At 49.3% G+C, this 18,902-nt stretch overlaps 3 protein-coding genes across 3 annotated transcripts in view; 2 read left to right on the top strand and 1 right to left on the bottom strand.

Moving 5' to 3' along the window:
* The window catches only part of ARPC4 (actin related protein 2/3 complex subunit 4), a 31,237-nt gene extending 21,442 nt beyond the window's left edge, over positions 1 to 9,795 (top strand). The window contains exons 3-7 of the mRNA XM_084765911.1: positions 1,910 to 2,028; positions 2,925 to 3,036; positions 5,268 to 5,363; positions 6,620 to 6,790; positions 8,896 to 9,795. Of these exons, the coding sequence (XP_084622037.1) occupies positions 1,910 to 2,028; positions 2,925 to 3,036; positions 5,268 to 5,363; positions 6,620 to 6,790; positions 8,896 to 8,901 (504 nt within the window). The 3' untranslated portion in view covers positions 8,902 to 9,795. The remainder of the gene's footprint in view (positions 1 to 1,909; positions 2,029 to 2,924; positions 3,037 to 5,267; positions 5,364 to 6,619; positions 6,791 to 8,895) is intronic.
* A 947-nt stretch (positions 9,796 to 10,742) lies between these two features.
* The window catches only part of TTLL3 (tubulin tyrosine ligase like 3), a 22,767-nt gene continuing 14,607 nt past the window's right edge, over positions 10,743 to 18,902 (top strand). The window contains 6 exon segments of the mRNA XM_084765884.1: positions 10,743 to 12,451; positions 12,661 to 12,749; positions 14,404 to 14,572; positions 14,709 to 14,806; positions 17,284 to 17,412; positions 18,246 to 18,360. Of these exon segments, the coding sequence (XP_084622010.1) occupies positions 12,064 to 12,451; positions 12,661 to 12,749; positions 14,404 to 14,572; positions 14,709 to 14,806; positions 17,284 to 17,412; positions 18,246 to 18,360 (988 nt within the window). The 5' untranslated portion in view covers positions 10,743 to 12,063.
* RPUSD3 (RNA pseudouridine synthase D3) overlaps positions 17,451 to 18,902 on the bottom strand; it is a 21,937-nt gene continuing 20,485 nt past the window's right edge. Inside the window, exon 9 of the mRNA XM_084765909.1 lies at positions 17,451 to 17,477. Coding sequence (XP_084622035.1) covers positions 17,466 to 17,477 — 12 coding nt within the window. The 3' untranslated portion in view covers positions 17,451 to 17,465. The remainder of the gene's footprint in view (positions 17,478 to 18,902) is intronic.

The raw sequence follows: 18,902 nt of genomic DNA, 5'->3' as shown, positions 1-18,902 counted from the left end.
GTTATTCAAAAGTCATCTACTTTTCTCCTGTGTTCTACGTCCTGACTGGTTTCATGCCTCAGCCTGAAAGCCGTTTTCTTTTGTATGGCTGAGGAGATAGCTTTTCGTTTTTTAAACATCCAAGTTGATTGTTAGGTTTCCTTCAAACCATCTGTTTACTAAAGTAAACATTACGGAGCTGGCCACCTAAAATTTGGTCTTCTTTCTATGGATTTTGACAAAATAATTAGATAGTCACCACTACAATCAGGGTAGACAACGTTCTATCGTTCTTCCAGTGGTACTCAGCACCCCATAGGACTAATTTTGTTTGCCCTTCCGGTTTTGCCGTTTCTCGGTTGACATATAAATAAACTTCTCAGATACGTAGACAGAACCCACTGCTGAGCTACGTGACCACCGCTTTTTAAATTGTGTTTTTTAGCCTTTCCCCCTTCTGTCTGTCCCAGGGGTGCTGTGCTTGTCGCCACTGCCTCAGTTTGTAGTCAATGCCTCTTCTCTGAAGAGAGTCTCACTTCCCTCATTTCGTTCTCCAGAGAGTCTCAGTAGCTGTAGCCATAAAAGTTCCTCCTCAGAAAGTCCCAGTGTAGCCGGGCTTGGGCCTGTAATCGCAGCACTAAGGGAGCAGAGACCAGTGGATCTCTGTGAGGTTGAGGCCAGCCTGGTCTACAAAGTAAGTCCAGGACAGCCAAGGCTACACAGAAACCCGGTCCCCCCCCCCCCCCGGCCAAAAAAAGGGGGGGGGGTGTCCCAGTATTTCTTGCTACACTGAGAAAAACTAATGTAGTGGACTGGCATTCTAAGTTCTCTAGGGTTTTATTGCAGCCTCATCTCTTACACACAGAGACATTGTGCTCGTTTCTTCTTAGCTCTTTTGTATAAATCTATCCCTGCTTAAGTTAATTCATTTGTTCATTTACTCTATAGGAGGTACCAAGCTAGTTACAACCTGCATGACTGAAGTTAATGTCTGCAGACCATGAGAATTACAGTCTAGTGAAGGGAAGCTTATTTAACGTAAATTCATGAAGACTGTCTTGTGAATTATATGTAAATTATAATAAATGCATTGGGGGAAGTGAACAAGGAGGAAGGAAGAGGCCTTCCCTACTGCAGGGCTAGCCTAAGAGAGGAGGAAAGAATGCAGGTGATGCTTCAGCCCGTGATAAGCCCTGAGGAGGGCAGAGAACTTGACTGTGCTACAATGTAGCTGATAGTTAACCGCCGGCCTTGTCCACTCTACTAAGAATGTCTGTGTTCTACTTTTTCTCATTGTAAAATCCTCCTGATTTTTTGTTTGTTTGTTTGTTTTTGTTTTTCAAGACAAGGTTTCTCCCTGTAGCCTTGGCTGTCCTGGATTGTTTATCTAGTCAAAACTAATTTTTTAGACAGATTATTTATAAGCCTAGTTATTTCATATTTTGCCCTCCATTAGCCTGTGTGATCCTTACCCATTTGAGCTGTTTGAGGGCACAAGTGATCTGACTGAACCCCCAGCATGCTTAGGACATGGATTCATACATTTGTCAGTTTAGCAAGCAGATTGGGGACATGGATCCTTCTAGATCAGTTACTCCCCCTAGACACTGGTGGCTCTTGGAGCTATGTAATTTTGTTGTGCTTCTCCAGATTGGGCAGCGTGGCTTGCCTATGTCCACTTACGCCCATAGTACGTCCATGACAATTTTTTTCTTCACACTTTGTTAAATGCCAAGAAGAATTATTTGCTGCTGGGGACAACTGCTGTAGACTTCAACTGGACTGCATGTTGAAAGCTGGGTATATTCTGTTCTGTATGATGGCCACCCTGAAGCTTTCAGTGCTGCCTGTTCTGTAGGGACTGCAGTAGGGGGCTGACTGATGAGGCAGGTTCTCTGATCCTTTGCATATCTTGGGTTTATTCCTGCAGACTGCCACTCTCCGCCCTTACCTTAGTGCCGTGCGGGCCACGCTGCAGGCTGCCCTCTGCCTGGAGAACTTCTCCTCCCAGGTCGTGGAACGACACAACAAGCCAGAGGTCGAAGTCAGGTAGGAAAGGAGAAGGATGAATGGTGGTTCCCGATTTGGTTAATTCCAAAATAGGGTCGGTGGCCGGACATTCCAGAATCCATTGGAGCCCATCCCACAGGGTCAGGGTGGCTTCTTAGAGCAGGGTTGTGGAGAGGTGTCTCCAACAGTGTTGCTGAACCCACTGGTGGCTTTAGAAGAGGCCCCAGGATTGAGTTTCCAGAGATGACATCTCTGTCCTTTATTAATGTAACGATCAAGACTTTTTTACTTTTTATCGTTTACACTGTCTGACAACTTAGGCCTACTTACACCCAAGTACTCCAGATTTTGAAAGCATTCTTCTCTTGACTGGTTTTCATTTCATAAGTAATTATTCTTCCTCTTTGAAATTTCACTTGGCAAGGAGGTGACATATGACTGCTCATCCCAGCATGTGGAGACTGAGGTGATAGACCACAGGGATAGCCCCGGCTACACAGCAGGGCTTCCCTCAAGAAACCAAAAGAAGCAAAAGGGGGCGGTGGAAGTCTGGGGTGTACATTGTTGGATAAGTCATGTTGCCACATTAGAGGATACAAGGTTTTTTGTTTTGTTCTGTTTTTTTGCTGGAGATTTTGCCCAGGTCCTTGGGCATGCTAGGCACACACCACAGCTGAGCCATATCCCCATCCCCAAAGTGATTGAGACTCAAATAATCCTGTTAGGATGAACTGTTATTATTTGATATACACGAAATACTGTGTGTTATTACTTGATAAACATGGTTTTCACATGGTGACAGTTCACAGACACATACACACCCCACCCCCACCCCCATCCCCAGTACCTTTACAAAAACCTAGAGAGTCAATGGTATCAGCTTGGTCCTCTGATTTTATTTTATATTTATTTATTTATTTATTTATTTATTTTAGGAGTAGCAAAGAACTCCTATTGCAGCCTGTTACCATCAGCAGGAATGAGAAGGAAAAGGTTCTGATCGAGGGTTCCATCAATTCTGTGCGGGTCAGCATTGCTGTCAAACAGGTGAGTCAGCAGGGCCAGGGCAGACTTAGGCGTGCTCTTCACAGCCAGGGGTCCCACCTGAATGGTGAGCGGCTAGATTCACAGCCTGCCTTCAGGAGTTCACTGAGGTGATTGGCCCGAGCAAACAGGCACAACCCCGTAAGGTAACACGTGCCTATAATCCCAGCTCTTCGAAGGCCGAGACTGAGACTGGAAAGCTCAAGACCAGCCTGGGCTACTTCGTGGGTCCCTATCTGAAAAACAAAACAGGGAGCCAGTCACTAGAATAAAATGACAGCAACCCTATCTTACAGGCCTTGCTCTGGATTACAGACAAGGAAGTAGCAGGGAAGGCTTTGGGGCCAATTAGGTGTTGGGTCAGAGAAGGTTTCTAACATGATTGACTGCACTTAGAGCAATTCCAGCGCTGGTTTGATAGCCACAGTTTCTGAAAATGCTATTTTGTTTAAAAATAGACAGTACAACACATATACACACACAAAATTCTCAAAAAAAAAAAAAAAAAAGCAGACCATCCAATTCTAGCTTGTCTCTCAGAAACAAGTGTGTAGGCTGGCAGTGGGCGGAATGATACATCCAGAATCAGGAAAGAAAAATGCCAACAAGGACACATGCAAAACTACCAGAACTAATGATCTAATAACAGTTGCCCAGACAAATGGCATTGCATTTTCTATGTGTATTTTCTCTAGTAGTTTTGTAATTGGAGGGATTACTTCTAGGTCTTTTATCCATCTTGAGTTAACTTTTTATTTTACTTTATTTTATTTGGATTTTTTTGAGACAGGGTTTCTCTGTGCAGCCTTGGCTGTCCTGTACTCTTTGTAGACCAGGATGGCCTTGAATTCACAGTCTGCCTCTGTCTCCCTGAGTGTTGAGATTAAAGGTGTAGACCACCATGCCTGGCTTTGAGTTAAATTTTTGATGTGGTGTGAGATAAGGAACTAGTTTCATTCTTCCACATAGGAATGTCTAGTTGTCTGGACAATTTGCTGGAGAAATTCTTGCCATTTTATGAACTTTTGGTGGAAATCAGTTGGCTATAAACATTTCAGTTTCTATCTGAGCCTTCTATTTTGTTCCAATCCATATATGCATAAACAGAATTTCCACTGCTTTTTTTTTATTATTCATACAGTATTCTGTCTGCATGTTTGTGCCTACAGCCAGAAGAGGGCACCAGATCTCATTATAGATGGCTGTGAGCCACCATGTGGTTGCTGGGAATTGAACTCAGGACCTTTGTAAGAACAGCCGGTGCTCTTTTTTTTTTTTTTTTTTTTTTTTTTTTTTGGTTTTTCGAGACAGGGTTTCCCTGTGTAGCCTTGGCTGTCCTGGACTCACTTTGTAGTCCAGGCTGGCCTCGAACTCACAGCGATCCACCTGCCTCTGCCTCCCGAGTGCTGGGATTAAAGGCGTGTGCCACCACGCCCGGCTACAGCCGGTCCTCTTAACCTCTGAGCCATCTCTCCCAGCCCAGAATTTCCATTCCTTACATATTTCTGCAGGCAGTGTTTTCCAAATGTCCTGGTGTTGCTATATCTGTATCACTTGAATGGTTATTTGATGTTTTTTTGTTTTTCTTTTTAAATTTGAGCTATATTCTATATTCTATTTCCGATTCAGAAAGAAACCTTGAGCTGGGTGGTGGTGGCGCATGGCTTTAATCCCAGCACTTGGGGAGACAGAGGCAGGCAGATGTCTATAAATTTGAGGGGCAGCATGGTCTACAGAGCGAGTCCAGGACAGCTAGGATTACAAGAGAAACCCTGTCTCGAAAAACAAAAAAGGAAAAAAAAAGAAAGAAAGAAACTTTGTGTCCTAAATGGGAAAACAGTATCATTTGCCCCTTCCTAGCAGACAACTCTAAAAATAACAATGAAAACAGAACAATGTTACAAAATTCAGATTACTGCCTATGAGCTTCAGGGTTAGAGGGAAGGTAAGTGCTGGATGGCTGGAAGGCTGTACTGGTGTCTGATGGCCGGGATGCAGAAGTAATTGGGAGAGTTGATTTGGGGATTGTTGGATTTTAGTATTATTGAGGCAGACACTTGCTGGGGAAGTCCCTGATACCCAGCTGGTGTTTGCCACCAACGCTGAAAAGGGCAGCACTAGTGACTTGAGGACGTTCAGGCAGCTTCTGATAACAGGAACCAGAAAACCAGGCTCAGGGTGGTTTTGGCTTTCATGTTGGCTTTGAGAGCCCTCTTTGTTTTTGATGTCACCAGGCTGATGAGATTGAGAAGATTTTATGCCATAAATTCATGCGCTTCATGATGATGCGAGCAGAGAACTTCTTTATCCTTCGAAGGAAACCTGTGGAGGTGAGACCTTGCTTCTGCTTCTTCATGCTCCCCAGGGCTCTGGCTCTGGGTGGCCTTGGCCATGCTCTGTAGTGCTGGGCGTGGAGCCCAAGGCCTTGAAATAAGTCACCGTGCTACAGCCTGCATCTGTAGGACTGTAGGCCGAGGGCTGCTGCTTCTCCAGCTATAGGGTGTCACTGCCTGCTCTGAGGCCGCCTGTGTGTGGTAGCAGGGAGACAGATGAGGTGGGTCCGTGCACACCCTCCTTCTCAGAACCTTGGGCCTAGTCACAGACAAGGCAGTGACTTCAGAATCCTTCCCAACCTGGGTGTGGTGGGCACTCTTGTGCTCCGTATGGGAGAGGCTAATGCAGAAGAATCATGAGTTTGAGGCCAGCCTAAGCTACATTTTGGTACGTATCTGAGAGAGGGAGAAGACAAGGAAAACAAAACAAAAACGTTGCTACCATCTGAAGTGCAGCCTCTCACAGCCACAGTAAACAGTGACTTGTTTGCTGCCTGCCTCTGTATTTAAAGGTATGTGAAGCCATCCACTCCACAGGTTTCCTGCCTAGGTCACGACGTTAGAGCAGCAGAAATCATCACCCAACACACTGAGTGCCATTTCTTCACCTTGAGCCACCTCCTCTGTCTGTCCTCAGTGTGATCTCTGGGGGCCACTAGAGTAAATAAGCTCGCTTCTCCTCACATAGCCTCCTGAAGCAAATAGCTCCAGTCCCATCCTCTTTCATATCACTTCTCTTGTGTTTTTTTACTATTGGGTTCTTTGAAATAAGATTTGTGGTCCTGCCAGGCGTGGTGACTCACGCCTTTAATCCCAGTACTCAGGAGGCAGAGGCAGGATCACTGTGAGTTCGAGGCCAGCCTGGTCTACAAAGTGAGTCCAGGATGGCCAAGGCTACAACAGAGAAACCCTGTCTCAGAAAAAGACAAAAACAAAAAAGATTTGTGGTCCCTTTATTCCCTTGGTTCATTACAGATACAGGGCTGTTTGTGCCACAGCCTTTCAGGGACATCTGACCTACCAGTTTTGAACTGGGCTCAGATGCTTGGGTCCAACAGACACACAAAACACACTCACCGTACTTCCTCCAACCCCACCTCCAAGCAAGTTAGATTGCTCACTGAAGAAGGTAACCTCGGGGGGAAAATGGTAGCCAGTTGGAAGCCTGTATGTGAGTAGGAAAAAGATGTGAAAAGCAAGTGTCCTTGGGGGTTAACTTTGTCTCTTCCTTCCCTGCCGGCGTCCCTCACTAGGGATATGACATCAGCTTTCTTATCACCAACTTCCACACGGAGCAGATGTACAAACACAAGTTGGTGGACTTTGTAATCCACTTCATGGAGGAGATTGACAAGGAGATCAGTGAGATGAAGCTGTCGGTCAATGCCCGGGCCCGAATTGTGGCTGAGGAGTTCCTCAAGAATGTGAGTGGGCTCTCGGTACTTGATGCCAGAGGCGGAAGAAGCCATGGGTTCTGGAAATGTGGTGTGGCACTGACAAGATAGTCAGTCCTAAGTCTCCTCAGACCTGTAGCTGAGGCAGGTGCTTTGAAACACATGGCCAAGGATTTCATCCTCAAGAGCCTCAGTCCTTGGGGAGTGTTGCAAGTCTGGGAGGCAAGTCTCTGGTGGCAACACAGGCAGGAATTCTCCATTTTCCAGTTCTACCTAGTTCAGACCCCCAAGCGAGGAAGATAAAGTGCCCTGTGAATCTCCTCAGACCATAGGACAGTTACTCATGAGTCAGCCACTTCTCGAGCAGACAGTTGTTTTTCTTCAGCGTCTCTTCTCAGGCTTACCACTGTGGTTTCTTCAGCGTGTGTCCATTACTCATGGCCATCTAACCGAAAGGACTGCAGTGCTCTGAAGAGGAAGGTTGTTTACACGGAGGGCCTGGCACATGGCTTTGTCTGGAGATTCAGACAGCCCTCTGCCTTCCACACAGTTTCCAGTTTGTTGATACATTCTATTCAGTGGTAGAGCTAGTGTTTGTGCCTACCAGTGTGTAGACCCAGCCCAGGAGAGCTCAGAATCCCTAAAAATGGAAATAACACCCACTTCCCCTGGGGTTTAGTTATCCTGTGGATAGCCAGCATACCAAGCAGTGTTGTTTATACTCATAAGTCAGACCCAAGTGTGGGCCTGGCTCCTCTGCCTCCTCCAGCCCTGTCACCCAACTGTTCAACGAGCCTGGTTTCCTTTGCTATGAGATGAGGGTGCTGTTAATATGTGCCTTTCAGGGAGGTTGAGCATTAAGATGATGTGAGAGTGCTTAGTATATTAATTTCCAGGTGTGGGTGTGGGAATACCAGAGTTTTGGGACAGATCATAAAGGCCTCTAGGTTCATTTGACCAAGTGGAAATAGTACTGGTCCCAATTTAGTATTTGGCTTAATTACTCTATAATCATTTATTTGTGTATGTGTGTAAGTGTGTAAATGAATGTGTGATGAGAGAGAGTGTGTAGCTGCAGATTCCAGAACGGTATCCAGTCCCCTGGAGCTGGAGCTGTAGGAGCTGACTGATGTGGGTGCTGGGACCTGACCCCGAGTCCTCCGGAGGGAATAGTGCTTAGTCACTAAGCCATTTCCCCAGCCCCTAATACTTAATTTGTTGTCTGAGGCTCTGGAAGTGAAGTTGCATGCCCAGTGTCCAACTTATGACTGGAAGGATGATGTAGAGAGGGCTTTCTCATTGAAGCGTCTGCAGTGGGGCTGTAGCGTCTGGCAGCACTGCAGAGGCACTCGATAGGCAGTGTATGTGGCTGAGGTGGGCTCGGTGGAGCATGGTAGCATCTGCCTCAGTTAACAGTGAACTGAGGGCTTTGCCCAAGCTACCCAAGCCCTGCATCTGGGCTCTATCCCCAGCCCTCATTTTACTTTTAGTTTGAGTTTAAATCTTGCCATGTAGTCCCAGGAATCGAGTTTGCAGTCAGCCCCTCAGCCTCTGTAGTAGCTGGGAGTTCAGGCTCACACAGCCAGGCCAGAAATGAGTCCCCAAATTTGGATTTAGTAGTGTTATCTGCAGTCTTCCGAGTTAGCAACTAATTCAGCCTTGAACATCATGTGGCCCAGTCTTGGGCTATGCTTAGTCGTTGTCTCTGGTTTGTAGTGTCCAGGATTATTGCTCTTGGCACTGTGGGGATACCCAAAGGCAGAAAGCCTTTCCTTGTCCTGTCTCTTCCCTTCCTGTCCTTCTCTTTGCCTTCCCTCCCTCCCTATTGATCTTTCTGGAAGGAAGGCAGAGTAAACAGGTAGCCTATGCTGCCCTGAATTCACTTAGTGGCTGAGGATGGCCTTGAACTCTTGATCCTTGTTCCTCCACTTTCCTGAATACTAGAATTGTGTGTGCTGCCATGGGGAGCTGAAAGCTTGCAAAGCCTGTTCTGATTTGACAGTCACCCAGAGGTTAACGTAAAGTACCAGACTTCGTCTCTCTCTCTCCGTGGCTCACAGAGACCGGTTGCAGCAGCTCAGGCTGTATCACCAGGATGTAGTAACCCACTTACTGCCTGTCATTCTCTTTGGCAGTTTTAAACCATCTGGCTGGATCTCGCTGCCTTCCCCCTTGGCTTCCCCTGTGTCTCTGCGTGTCTGCGAAGATGTCCTGGAGTCACTCCCTGGAGCAGTGGTGCAGCAGCAGCAGCAGCAGCAGCAGCAGCAGCAGGAAGCTGGGTTGGGTGGGCATTGGATGCGGGAGGTGTGCTTACTAGCTGTGCAGAAAGGCAGCAGTGGACCTGCCCCATGCCCCACGTGTCTGGTCAGGCTGGCTTCTGATATTCAGTCCCCTGGGCTGGGACAGACTTTTTTTTTTTAACGTCTTGAAACCTAAACTCTGTGCTTGTAGAAGACTGTACCCTTTTTGTCTTTTTTCCTTTAAAAACAACCTCCACCTCCAGTGGCTGTGACTGGCCCCAGTGATTGTACCTTATTGGTCGCTGTGGTCTGGGCGGGCCTGGAGCCAGAAGGCGACTATTTTTCCTGTGCCACCCCAGGTGAGGAGAGAGGGAAGTTTCAGATTCCAGTTTCTCTTCCTTGCTGTCTTACTCACAAGCCTCCTTGGGCCCTGTCGAGGTGGTGAGGCCCTCTGCTAGCCTCCTGAGTCCTGCCTGAGATGGCCACTGCACAGGTTGGGAACAAGGGCTGAATCCATGATTGCCAGGCAGGCCTAGGAGCTGGGACCCAGAAGCCAGGCCACATCTGGCTGCAGGGGCTACCTGGTGTCCCCCCAACACTCTCCCAGCTGAGAGGCCCCAAGGCTTGCCTGTCTGGGTACAGTGCCTGTGCTGGAGGTGCAGAGGTGAGTCCTTGAGCACCCAGCTGGGTCTTGCCTGCTCTGGCTCCTCTGCTCCCACGCTCGCTGTTTCTGATTCTAATGAATCCTCCCTTCTCCTAATTAAAGTCTCTTCCTGCCCTTTTAGGGCTGCATGAGGTCTGTGCTCTGTGTGTATGTGTGGAAGGACAAATGTTTTTATTCCCTGGAGCCATGGGCTATCATTTGGGTCTGGAGCAGTCACCAGACAATTTTGTCATTGAACCCTGCCAAGGGCCCCAACCCAGAGACTTTTCCCTGCAGTCAAGCGCTATCATTCTGAAGGTAGTCTCTGCCTGAACAGAGCTGCAGTGCTTGCCATGCCACGCTCCCATTCTAGCTTGCCGAGCCCACTGGTGGATAAGAAAACCAGGTCCTACTGTTCAAAGTAGCTTGTTCCAGACCTCCCATCCTGTGGGCAAGAGGGAGACTTCTGCCTTTTCTACAACAGCAGTCGTTCTCCACGCTGTCTCAAAGTCTTAGTCCCACTGTGACTTAGCAGGCGTTGGATAGCTACAGGGAGCTCAGCACGAAAGTGCGCTAAACAGGCATGTGAGTGTGCTTGTGTGTGGGGGTGTGTGTGTGATAAGTGTGCTTACAGGAGAGGATATCAGGGAAGGCCTAAAAACAGTTGGTCCTGAGCCAGGTATGGTAGCTCACACTTGTAATTCTAGCACTTGGAAATTAGAAAGTGGAGGAAAGATACAGTCTCAAATGAAATAAAGTGGTGTGATGAAGAGCTGGGCATTCTGGATGGGTTTGCTGGGGTTGGACCCAGGGCCCTGCACACACTCTGCAAACCTATCAGCAGCCCCTGCAGGGGTCTTCTGAAAAGAACAAGTGTTAAAGGAAGGCGGGGTAGGGAAGCTTGATGGGCCACCATCCTTTATGACACTACCTCTGTGACCTCCTGCCTTGTTGAATTAGTCGGGCCCTCTGTGGTACATGGCTTTGTTCTAGCTTTGCAGTAACTGTTAGAAGTACTCCTGGTGAAGCCGGGTGATCAGGAGGGAATGGCAGCTGGTCACTCAACCCTCAAGGGACAGCCTTGCTGTGGTGAGCCAACTAAAACTCGTCAAATTATCTCCCAAGGTCCAAAGTCCCTAAAACCAGATTAGCAAACTGAGAACAGACCAGATTGCTGCCATCCACCCGGTTCTCTCTTCTGGGAAGTCCCGTTACCAGCTGTATGTGGGGAGTTGTGGTTAGGTCTGGCTGGACAGGTGCAGAGTTGGGGGAGGGGAGACCCACCTTCCCTGCAAAGGCAGATTTGCCTGGTGACGGCTGCTGCTAGAGTTGGCCTCTACAACTCCCATCTGGTGCTTCTGACAGCAGGCCCGAGTGGCTGAGCATGTAGTTTTGTCTAGCGTCCCTGAAGCCCTGAGCTCCATCCCAGCACTAAGTGTGGTAGCAGGCAGCTGTTGAAACTTCACCTGAAGTTTCACACCTCACATGAGAATCTGTCTCATAAGAAGTGTCCTAGGATTGGCTATGATGTGATTTTTGAGACAAGTTATGTTCTGAAGCTGGTGCCTGGAATGAAGCATAACTTGTGCATCTTTCCCTTTTTTCAGTTGATAAAAATGATTTATTTTTATTTTCTCAAGTTAGTGGAAAAAGCAGTAGGTGCTCTGAACCTTTGTCACCCTATACACAGCCATGGCTTTATCCCCAGAGACCTGTCATCTTCAACCAGGCCCTTCAAGACTGATTGGCCACACCAGCTGCCTTTAATCCCCACAAGAAATGTTCCTAGCCTCTGCTGGGTGTGGTGGCACATGCCTAGGGGCAGGCAGATCTCTGAGTTGGAGGTCAGCTTGGTCTACAGAGTGCCACGATAGTCAAGACAACAGAGAGACTTCTTTTGTATAACAACAAAACCAAAAAAGAGAAAGCCAAGCAGTTGCTGAGACTTCCCACTGCTCCTTTCTCCTTTGCATTTACACCTTCGGCTTAACTGGTCACCGGAGAGGACATCCCTACCGGCCTTGCCTGCTGGAAGCCCTTTCAGCTCACTGCATTTTTCCCTTCCCTTAAACCAGCACCTCTTAATTTCTTTCGGTAGCTTTTTGTTCCCCACACACTATTAAGATCCATAAGGTCTGGGACCACTTGACAGCCCTTACCCCAGAGTCAGTGTGGGGATAAGGGACTCTGATGGTCGCCCCTGTGCACGGTTCATCCATCCTCAGTGTCTGGCTCCTCAAGGGTGTGTGTGCAAGTAAGGCCCAGAGTTACTTCACTACCCCAAGGGCCCACCACTTCTATGGCGCACTCCACCTGAGTCTGTGCCCGGGCAACGGTCTCCTAGGAGACCGGAAACACAGGGCGGGGCTCGAGAGGGCGCCTGGGCGGAGGCGCCAGGGAGCGAGCCGGGCGAGAGGCGCATGCAGGGTGTCAGTGCGGCGCTTCTCCTGGGCGCGGGGCAGGTGGTGCCCGCGGCTGCCTGGTACCGCCAGGAGGGCAGCTCGGAGAGGAGCTGGCACCAGAGGCCGCAGCCACCCGAGCTCCACACCAGTTCCCAATCCCGCTGGCCCTGGGCACGCAGCTCCGAGTTCCGGCCGCTAAGGAGGCTGCAATGGTCTGGGCCCGCCTCCGCCAGGCCCGAGGGGACTCGCTGTGGGGATTGCAACCCGTTGCCTGCGCGCCACCTAAGCAGCGCTCACGAGGCGTTCGTGCCTGGTGCTCGGGGCACTGCCGATCCCCACCGCGTCTGCTCCCTAGTCCCCCAGACCCAGGATGAGCCCTTGCCTGGTACCCTGCAGCCGCCTCATGGTGAGGCGCGGAGTGGCCCGCCAGCCCTGACACCCTGTCGGCTGCAGGGAGAGGCCTCAAGGGTGGACAGGTTGGGAAATCTGGAAAGCACTGGAGGTTGGGCGTCCGGATATAGGGTGGAGGCAAGGGAGGGCGGGGCACCAGGAGTCAGAGAAGTCCCTGGGCCAAGCCCCCAGCTTTCTGTGTTCCTGCTCCACATCTCTCTGCAGATTCCCTTCTCTGGCGAGGATTTTCCAAGAGACCTCACCACATGGGGCGACTCAGAAACGCCAAAATCCACGTAGAGAGAGCCGTCAAGGTCGGAGGGGATGGAGTGGTGGTGGTGGCTACACTTACTCGGTTCTCATATCCTAAAAAATAAGTCCAAAAAAGGCAAGGCAAGGCTTACCACCCGCCCCATACACACACACACACACACACACACACACACACACACACACACACACACACACACACCTTCATCTATAAGTGTCCTCCATCTCCATCCTCAGCTCCTCTTCAGGCCCATAATCTTGGTTGAGTTGCCTCTCCCGGGGCATGTATGCACTCTCAAGCTGCCTAAGCCCTGGTTCCCTCCCCTTTTATCCCATTCCCACTGGAAATATCTCTCATCTACGGTCCTGGTGCCTGGTAAGTCCTGTAGCCCTTAGCTGCTTCCTCCTGTTGGGGTCCTGTGTGTCACAAACGGGCTCCACACTAGTTTGTTTCCCTTGCTTGCTTTCTGGTCTCTGCCTCTGAAGGTTTCTCGGCCCTCCATGATTCCCTGGCTCCCACTCCATGCACCCGCACCCGCCTCCCTGAACTTGAGAGCCAAGGTTCACACCGTGCCCTGGACCACCCTTTTCCTGACTCTGACCCCCACCCTGGAGATCCAACCTTTTGATGTCTCTGAGGGGGGGAGGGGGAGGGCTCACCAGCATCTCACACTTGATCTCAAACCTTGCTCCTGTTCAGTTCCCTGAATGTCATCCTCCTGGTATCCAGTTTCCTCCATCTTTATTTCAGAAGCCAGAAAGCCATTCTTCTAGTTCCTTCCATTTCTCAGCAAACGCATCCATCATCAATACTTATTCTCAAGCCCAGCACTTTCCCCTCCCCACCCCCCCCCCCTCGCGTTCACATCGCCACCATGGCAGCCTCTAAGGATCTGCCTCTGCGCTCCACCCCCCTCCCCGCCCCCATTCACCATGCAGTTGCATGCAAACTTACACAGCCTCTTCCTTTGCCCTATTGCCTTATTCCTCTTTTTTTTTTTTCAAGACAGGGTTTCTCTGTGTAGCCTTGGCTGTCCTGGACTCACTTTGTAGACCAGGCTGGCCTCGAACTCACAGCGATCCGCCTGCCTCTGCCTCTCAAGTGCTGAGATTAAAGGTGTGCACCACCACGCCCAGCTGTCACACACCACAGTTCAGTCACACTACCTGTATTCTTGGGAGCTCTAATTTTTCAGACTTGCTCTCAGTTCCTTCTGACTTCTAGCTAGCCTTTGCGCATGCTACCTCCCTCCGTCCTAACTCCCATTTGTTCCGCTCTGCATTCATGGCTCCTTCTCAGTTTGCCTTGACCACGTATTACCCTTGAGGCTGGGAATCCCAGTGATAGAATGTGTGTGTGCTGAGCATGTGCAAGGCCCTGTGGCGCAATCTCCAGCACCAAACAGAAGGGAAGAAATCTCTGCTCTGTCACTTAACTACTTACTGTGTGGCCTTAGAGAAACTGTTTAGCCTCTGTGTGCCTCCAGTGTGTAATTAAAATGCAAATTCTTCTTAATGGTGTGTGTAATGGCTTGCCACATACTAGGTCCTCAGTAGCTATTAGCTGTGCATGTTAATTGTTCTCCTTGTTTATAAGCTGGGATATAAAAACTCCCTAAAAGGCAGAGATGCTGTCTGGTCCACCTCTACCTCCCGTATGTCTGATGTGGAAGCAAGGCCCTACCTCTCACCTTACAGCAGAAGAAGATCTTTATGATTCATGGCCGATACCCAGTGATCCGGTGTCTCTTGCGCCAGAGGGGCTGGGTAGAGAAGAAGATGGTCCATCCCCCAGGCACCACCCTGCCGCCATCCCAGAAAGATCTAGACAGCTCGATGATGGGCGATAGTGATGCCACAGAGGATGGTGAGTAGGTCCCTCCCTGTCCACAAGCTGCCCTTCCTGAGTCCTTTTCCTTTGCTTCCCACTGGTCCAGGGTTGAGACCTTAAAGGGCTGTGGGCCATGGACACAGTCCCATGGAGTCATTCTCCACGTCCACAGAGGAGGAGGAAGAGAACGAGGATCTTCGGGAGACACAGCTGTTGGACTTTGAAAGTTTTCTGGAACTTGATGATCTAGATGGGCTACATGCCCTGATGGTGAGGACTCTGGGGGGTCTGATGGGAGGCTTCTATTCAGAGAAGGAGTATCCAGTTGGGTGGCCTTCTTTCTCTGAACCCTAACATCCAGCCTGGGAAAACAGATTGCGTCTCTAATGATGGGCACAGAGATCTGCACAGAGTGGTAAGGGACTCAGTGGGACTCCAATCTGGTGACCACATCCTCATGGTGGCTCTAATGGCTCTCCAAGTACAGATGGCTTTGCTCAGCTCTTCCCTTTGCCCTTGGCAGATGAAGGCCATAAGGGATGGCTTTAAAAGCCAAAAGAAAGTCAGGCAATGGTGGTGCATGCCTTTAATCCAAGCACTGGGGAGGCAGAGGTGGGGGCGGGTGTGTCTCTGAGTTCAAGATCAGCCTGGTCTACAAAATGAGTCCAGGCCAGCCAGGGCTACACAGAGAAAACCTGTCTCAAAAACACACATAGACACACATAAACCAAGAGAGAGGCTGGGCGTGGTAGTGCACGCCTGTAATCCCAGTACTCAGGAGGCAGAGGCAGGTAGATCACTGTGATTTCAAGGCCAGCCTGGTCTACAAAGTGAGTCCAGGACAGCCAAGGCTACACAGAGAAACCCTGTCTCAAAAAGCCAAACCAAACCAAAACCAAAACCAAAAACAAAACAATAACAACAACAACAAAAAAAACCCAAAACCAAACCAAACCAAACCAAAAAAAGAAATGAATGCATGCATGCTTTGCTTTTTACTCTGCTCACCTTCTCTTCTCTTATTCAGTCCAGGACCCAACCCAAGGAATAGGACCACCCACAGTGATCTGGGTTCTCTCACATCAACTAGTGTAATCAAGAAAAAGCCCCACCTCTGAAGCAGGGCATGGTGGCATACGCCTTTAATCCCAGCACTTGGGAGGCAGAGGCAGGCATATCTCTGTGAGTTCAAGGCCAGCCTGGTCTATGCAGTGAGTCTAAGACAGGGCTCTGTTACACAGAGAAACCCTGTCTTGAAAAAACAAAAAGAAAAATTTTTTATTGTGTATACAGTGTTCTGCCTGCATGTAACACCCGCAGGCCAGAAGAGGGCACTGAATCTTATTATAGATGGTTGTGAGTCATCATGTGGTTGCTGGGAATTGAACTCACGACCTTTGGAAAAGCAGCCAGTGCTCTTAAGCTCTGAACCATCTCTCCAGCCTCTCAAAAAGATTATTTTCCCAAGTGATTCTAAAATGTTTTCATTTATTTTATGGGCATGGGTATTTTTGCAGGATTATGTGTCTGTGTGCCATTTGAGAACCTGGTTCCTTAGAAGACCAAGAAATCCCCTGGAACCAGAGATAGTTGTGAGCTGCAGTGTGGGTGCTAGGAACTGAGCCCTCTACAAGAGCAGCAAGTGTTCCTAACTACTGAGGTCTCTCTCCAGACCCAGTTTTTTGTTTTTGTTTTTGTTTTTGTTCTAGGTCTGGTGCTCTCTTCTGGTGTGCAGGCCTACATGTAGGCAGAACATGACACATAATAAATAAATAAAAGCTTAAGGAGAAAAAAAGTAAAAAATCTTTGTAAAAAAGAAAACAGGGCACTGGGCGTGCTCAGGAGGCAGAGCGAGGCAGGTGGATCTCTGTGAGTTCAAGGCCAGCCTGGTCTACAAAGTGAGTCCAGGACAGCCAAGGTTACACAGAGAAACCCTGTCTCTAAAAAGAACAACAATAACAAAAAAGAAAGAAAGAAAGAAAGAAAGAAAGAAAGAAAGAAAAGAAAGAAAAAGAAACCGGTGGTCTTGAACTGAAGACCCTCCTTCCTCTGCCTCCGGACTGCTTCAGTTACAGGCAAGGACCACCACCTGCATTTTGAACCTTCTTCCAAGTGTCTCTGAGTCAGTTCTTTCATTTCTCCCTAAAGTCCTCTACGGTAGGGTCAGTGCATTCCACAGATAACAATAGTGAAAAACAAGAGTGACAGACCGCACAAATATGTCCACAGAGATGTTAGTTCACCACAACCCAACACGAATTGACCAGCACGGCCTTTTTCTTTTCTTCTTTTTCTTCTTTTTCTTCTTTTTCTTCTTCTTCTTCTTCTTCCTCCTCCTCCTCCTCCTCCTCCTCCTCCTCCTCCTCTTCCTCCTCCTCCTTTTTCAAGACAGGGTTTCTCTGTTAGCCCCTGGCAGCCCTGGAACTCACTCTGTAGACCAGGCTGGCCTTGAACTCACAGACATCTGCTTGCCTCTGCCTCCTGAGTGCTGGGATTCTAGGCATGTCCAATCTCCACTTGGCCTCCTGTCCCAAGGCAGTGACCATCGTGGTGTACAGCTTAGTCACTGCCTTGGGACAGGAGGCCAAGTGGAGATTGGAAAGCCACCTGCTGTCTGCTCACTGCCGCCCCCCCATATGCTTCGGAGCACATGACTGCTCATGACTTATTCAGACGGGGGATGGGGGTCCAGAGGACACCTTGGATAACTTCTCCCCCATGTCTCCATCCACCCCCTTTTTTTCCAGTCCCGCATGGTTCGAAATGAGACCCCCTACCTCATCTGGACCACTCGGCGGGACGTGCTGGATTGTCGCTTCCTTTCCAAGGATCAGATGATAAATCATTATGCCCGTGCGGGCTCCTTTACTACAAAGGTAGGCATCCCAGGGAACCCGACAGCAGCCCCACTTCCTGCTGTGCGTGTCGGTCACAGAAGATTCTGGCAGAGAACACGAGATGTTCTTGGGTTCACATCGACGTCCTGAACTGTATCTGGCATATGTTGACGTGATGACTGCGGGCTCAGTTCCCATGGAATGGGGAGGCAGGAAAACATCACCTCAGTGATTGTAAAGAAAAGAGCCGTGGCCTCCTGAAGTCTGCTGACTTGAGTGAGCCTTACCTGGGTTTCTTAGCAAGCTGCTGCACCTCGCCAAGCCTCCGCTTCCTCATCTAAAGATGAGAATGTTAGCACAGCCTGTGGTCCAAGGTTGTGCTAAGGATGAAGGGGTTTCCCAGCAGCTCCTACATCCGTGGTTCTCAACCTGTGAGTCACGACCCCTTCAGGGCTTGCATTTATACATCCTGCATATCAGATATGTACATTGTGATTCGTAACAGTAGCAAAATTAGAGTTATGAAGTAACAATGGAAATAATTTTATGGCTGGGAGGGGTCACCACAACATGAGGAACCATATAAAGGGTGGCAGCATTAGGAAGGTTGAGGACCACTGTACTGTGTCACCATTGGTGTTGAACTGCAAAGGTTTGCTGGGTAAAGCATAGATGGGAAAGGGTGGGTGGAGGAATGTGGGGCTGTCCCAGTTGGGCAAAGCTGGAGGTGGGTATCAAATCAGGCCTAGCAAGTGGGTCGGAGGCTCCAGGCAGGGTCTTTCTGAATGCCTGCACATGACATGTGCTATTTGTGAGGGAGCCCCTTGACACGCTCTGGGTCCTCCCCAGCTCTTCAGCCGCTGTCTCCATAGGTGGGCCTTTGTCTCAACCTTCGGAATCTGCCATGGTTTGACCAGGCTGACGCTGACTCCTTCTTCCCGCGCTGTTACCGCTTAGGGGCAGAGGATGACAAGAAAGCCTTCATAGGTAAGGGGACTCCCAACCCCAGGCCTGGCTCCCTCGTGCTTTCTGTCCCACAGTGGAAAGCAGCATGCCTCCCCTCTTGCCCTCATCTACTCAGTAGATTTTCCTCTGTCACCCAGTCCTTTCTTCCCACTAATGGGTCTTCCATTCCTGAGCCTCCTAGCTTGGCCAACCTTGGCATCCAGAGAAGCCTCGAGGGCCAGGCTTGTACCTTAGAGCAGGTTGTAGAGGTGGGTGGGTTGGTTGTGTCTGGAGTCCCAGATAAGTTTCAGGCTGGACTAGGTTTCACAGAAGCTAAGGCAAAGTAGGTACCAGCTCCAATGTGGGTTCTGAGTTCAGAATTTGGGTCCAGATCAGACGGCAGCTTTTAAATTATGTTCCAAACCTGACATAGAATTTAGGCCATGGTCTGATTCTCAGGTTAGAATAAATATCAGAAATGGAGAAAGAGAGCTATGCCTGGTGGACCAATGCCTGTAATCCTCACACGGGGAAAGCAGAGGCAGGACAGCCATACATTTGAGATCAGCCTTGTCTACATAGTG

The sequence above is a fragment of the Acomys minous genome (genome assembly GCF_964271855.1).
Source record: "Acomys minous genome assembly, chromosome: 17".
Classification (NCBI taxonomy): domain Eukaryota; kingdom Metazoa; phylum Chordata; class Mammalia; order Rodentia; family Muridae; genus Acomys; species Acomys minous.
This window is presented reverse-complemented; position numbering and strand designations above follow the sequence as displayed.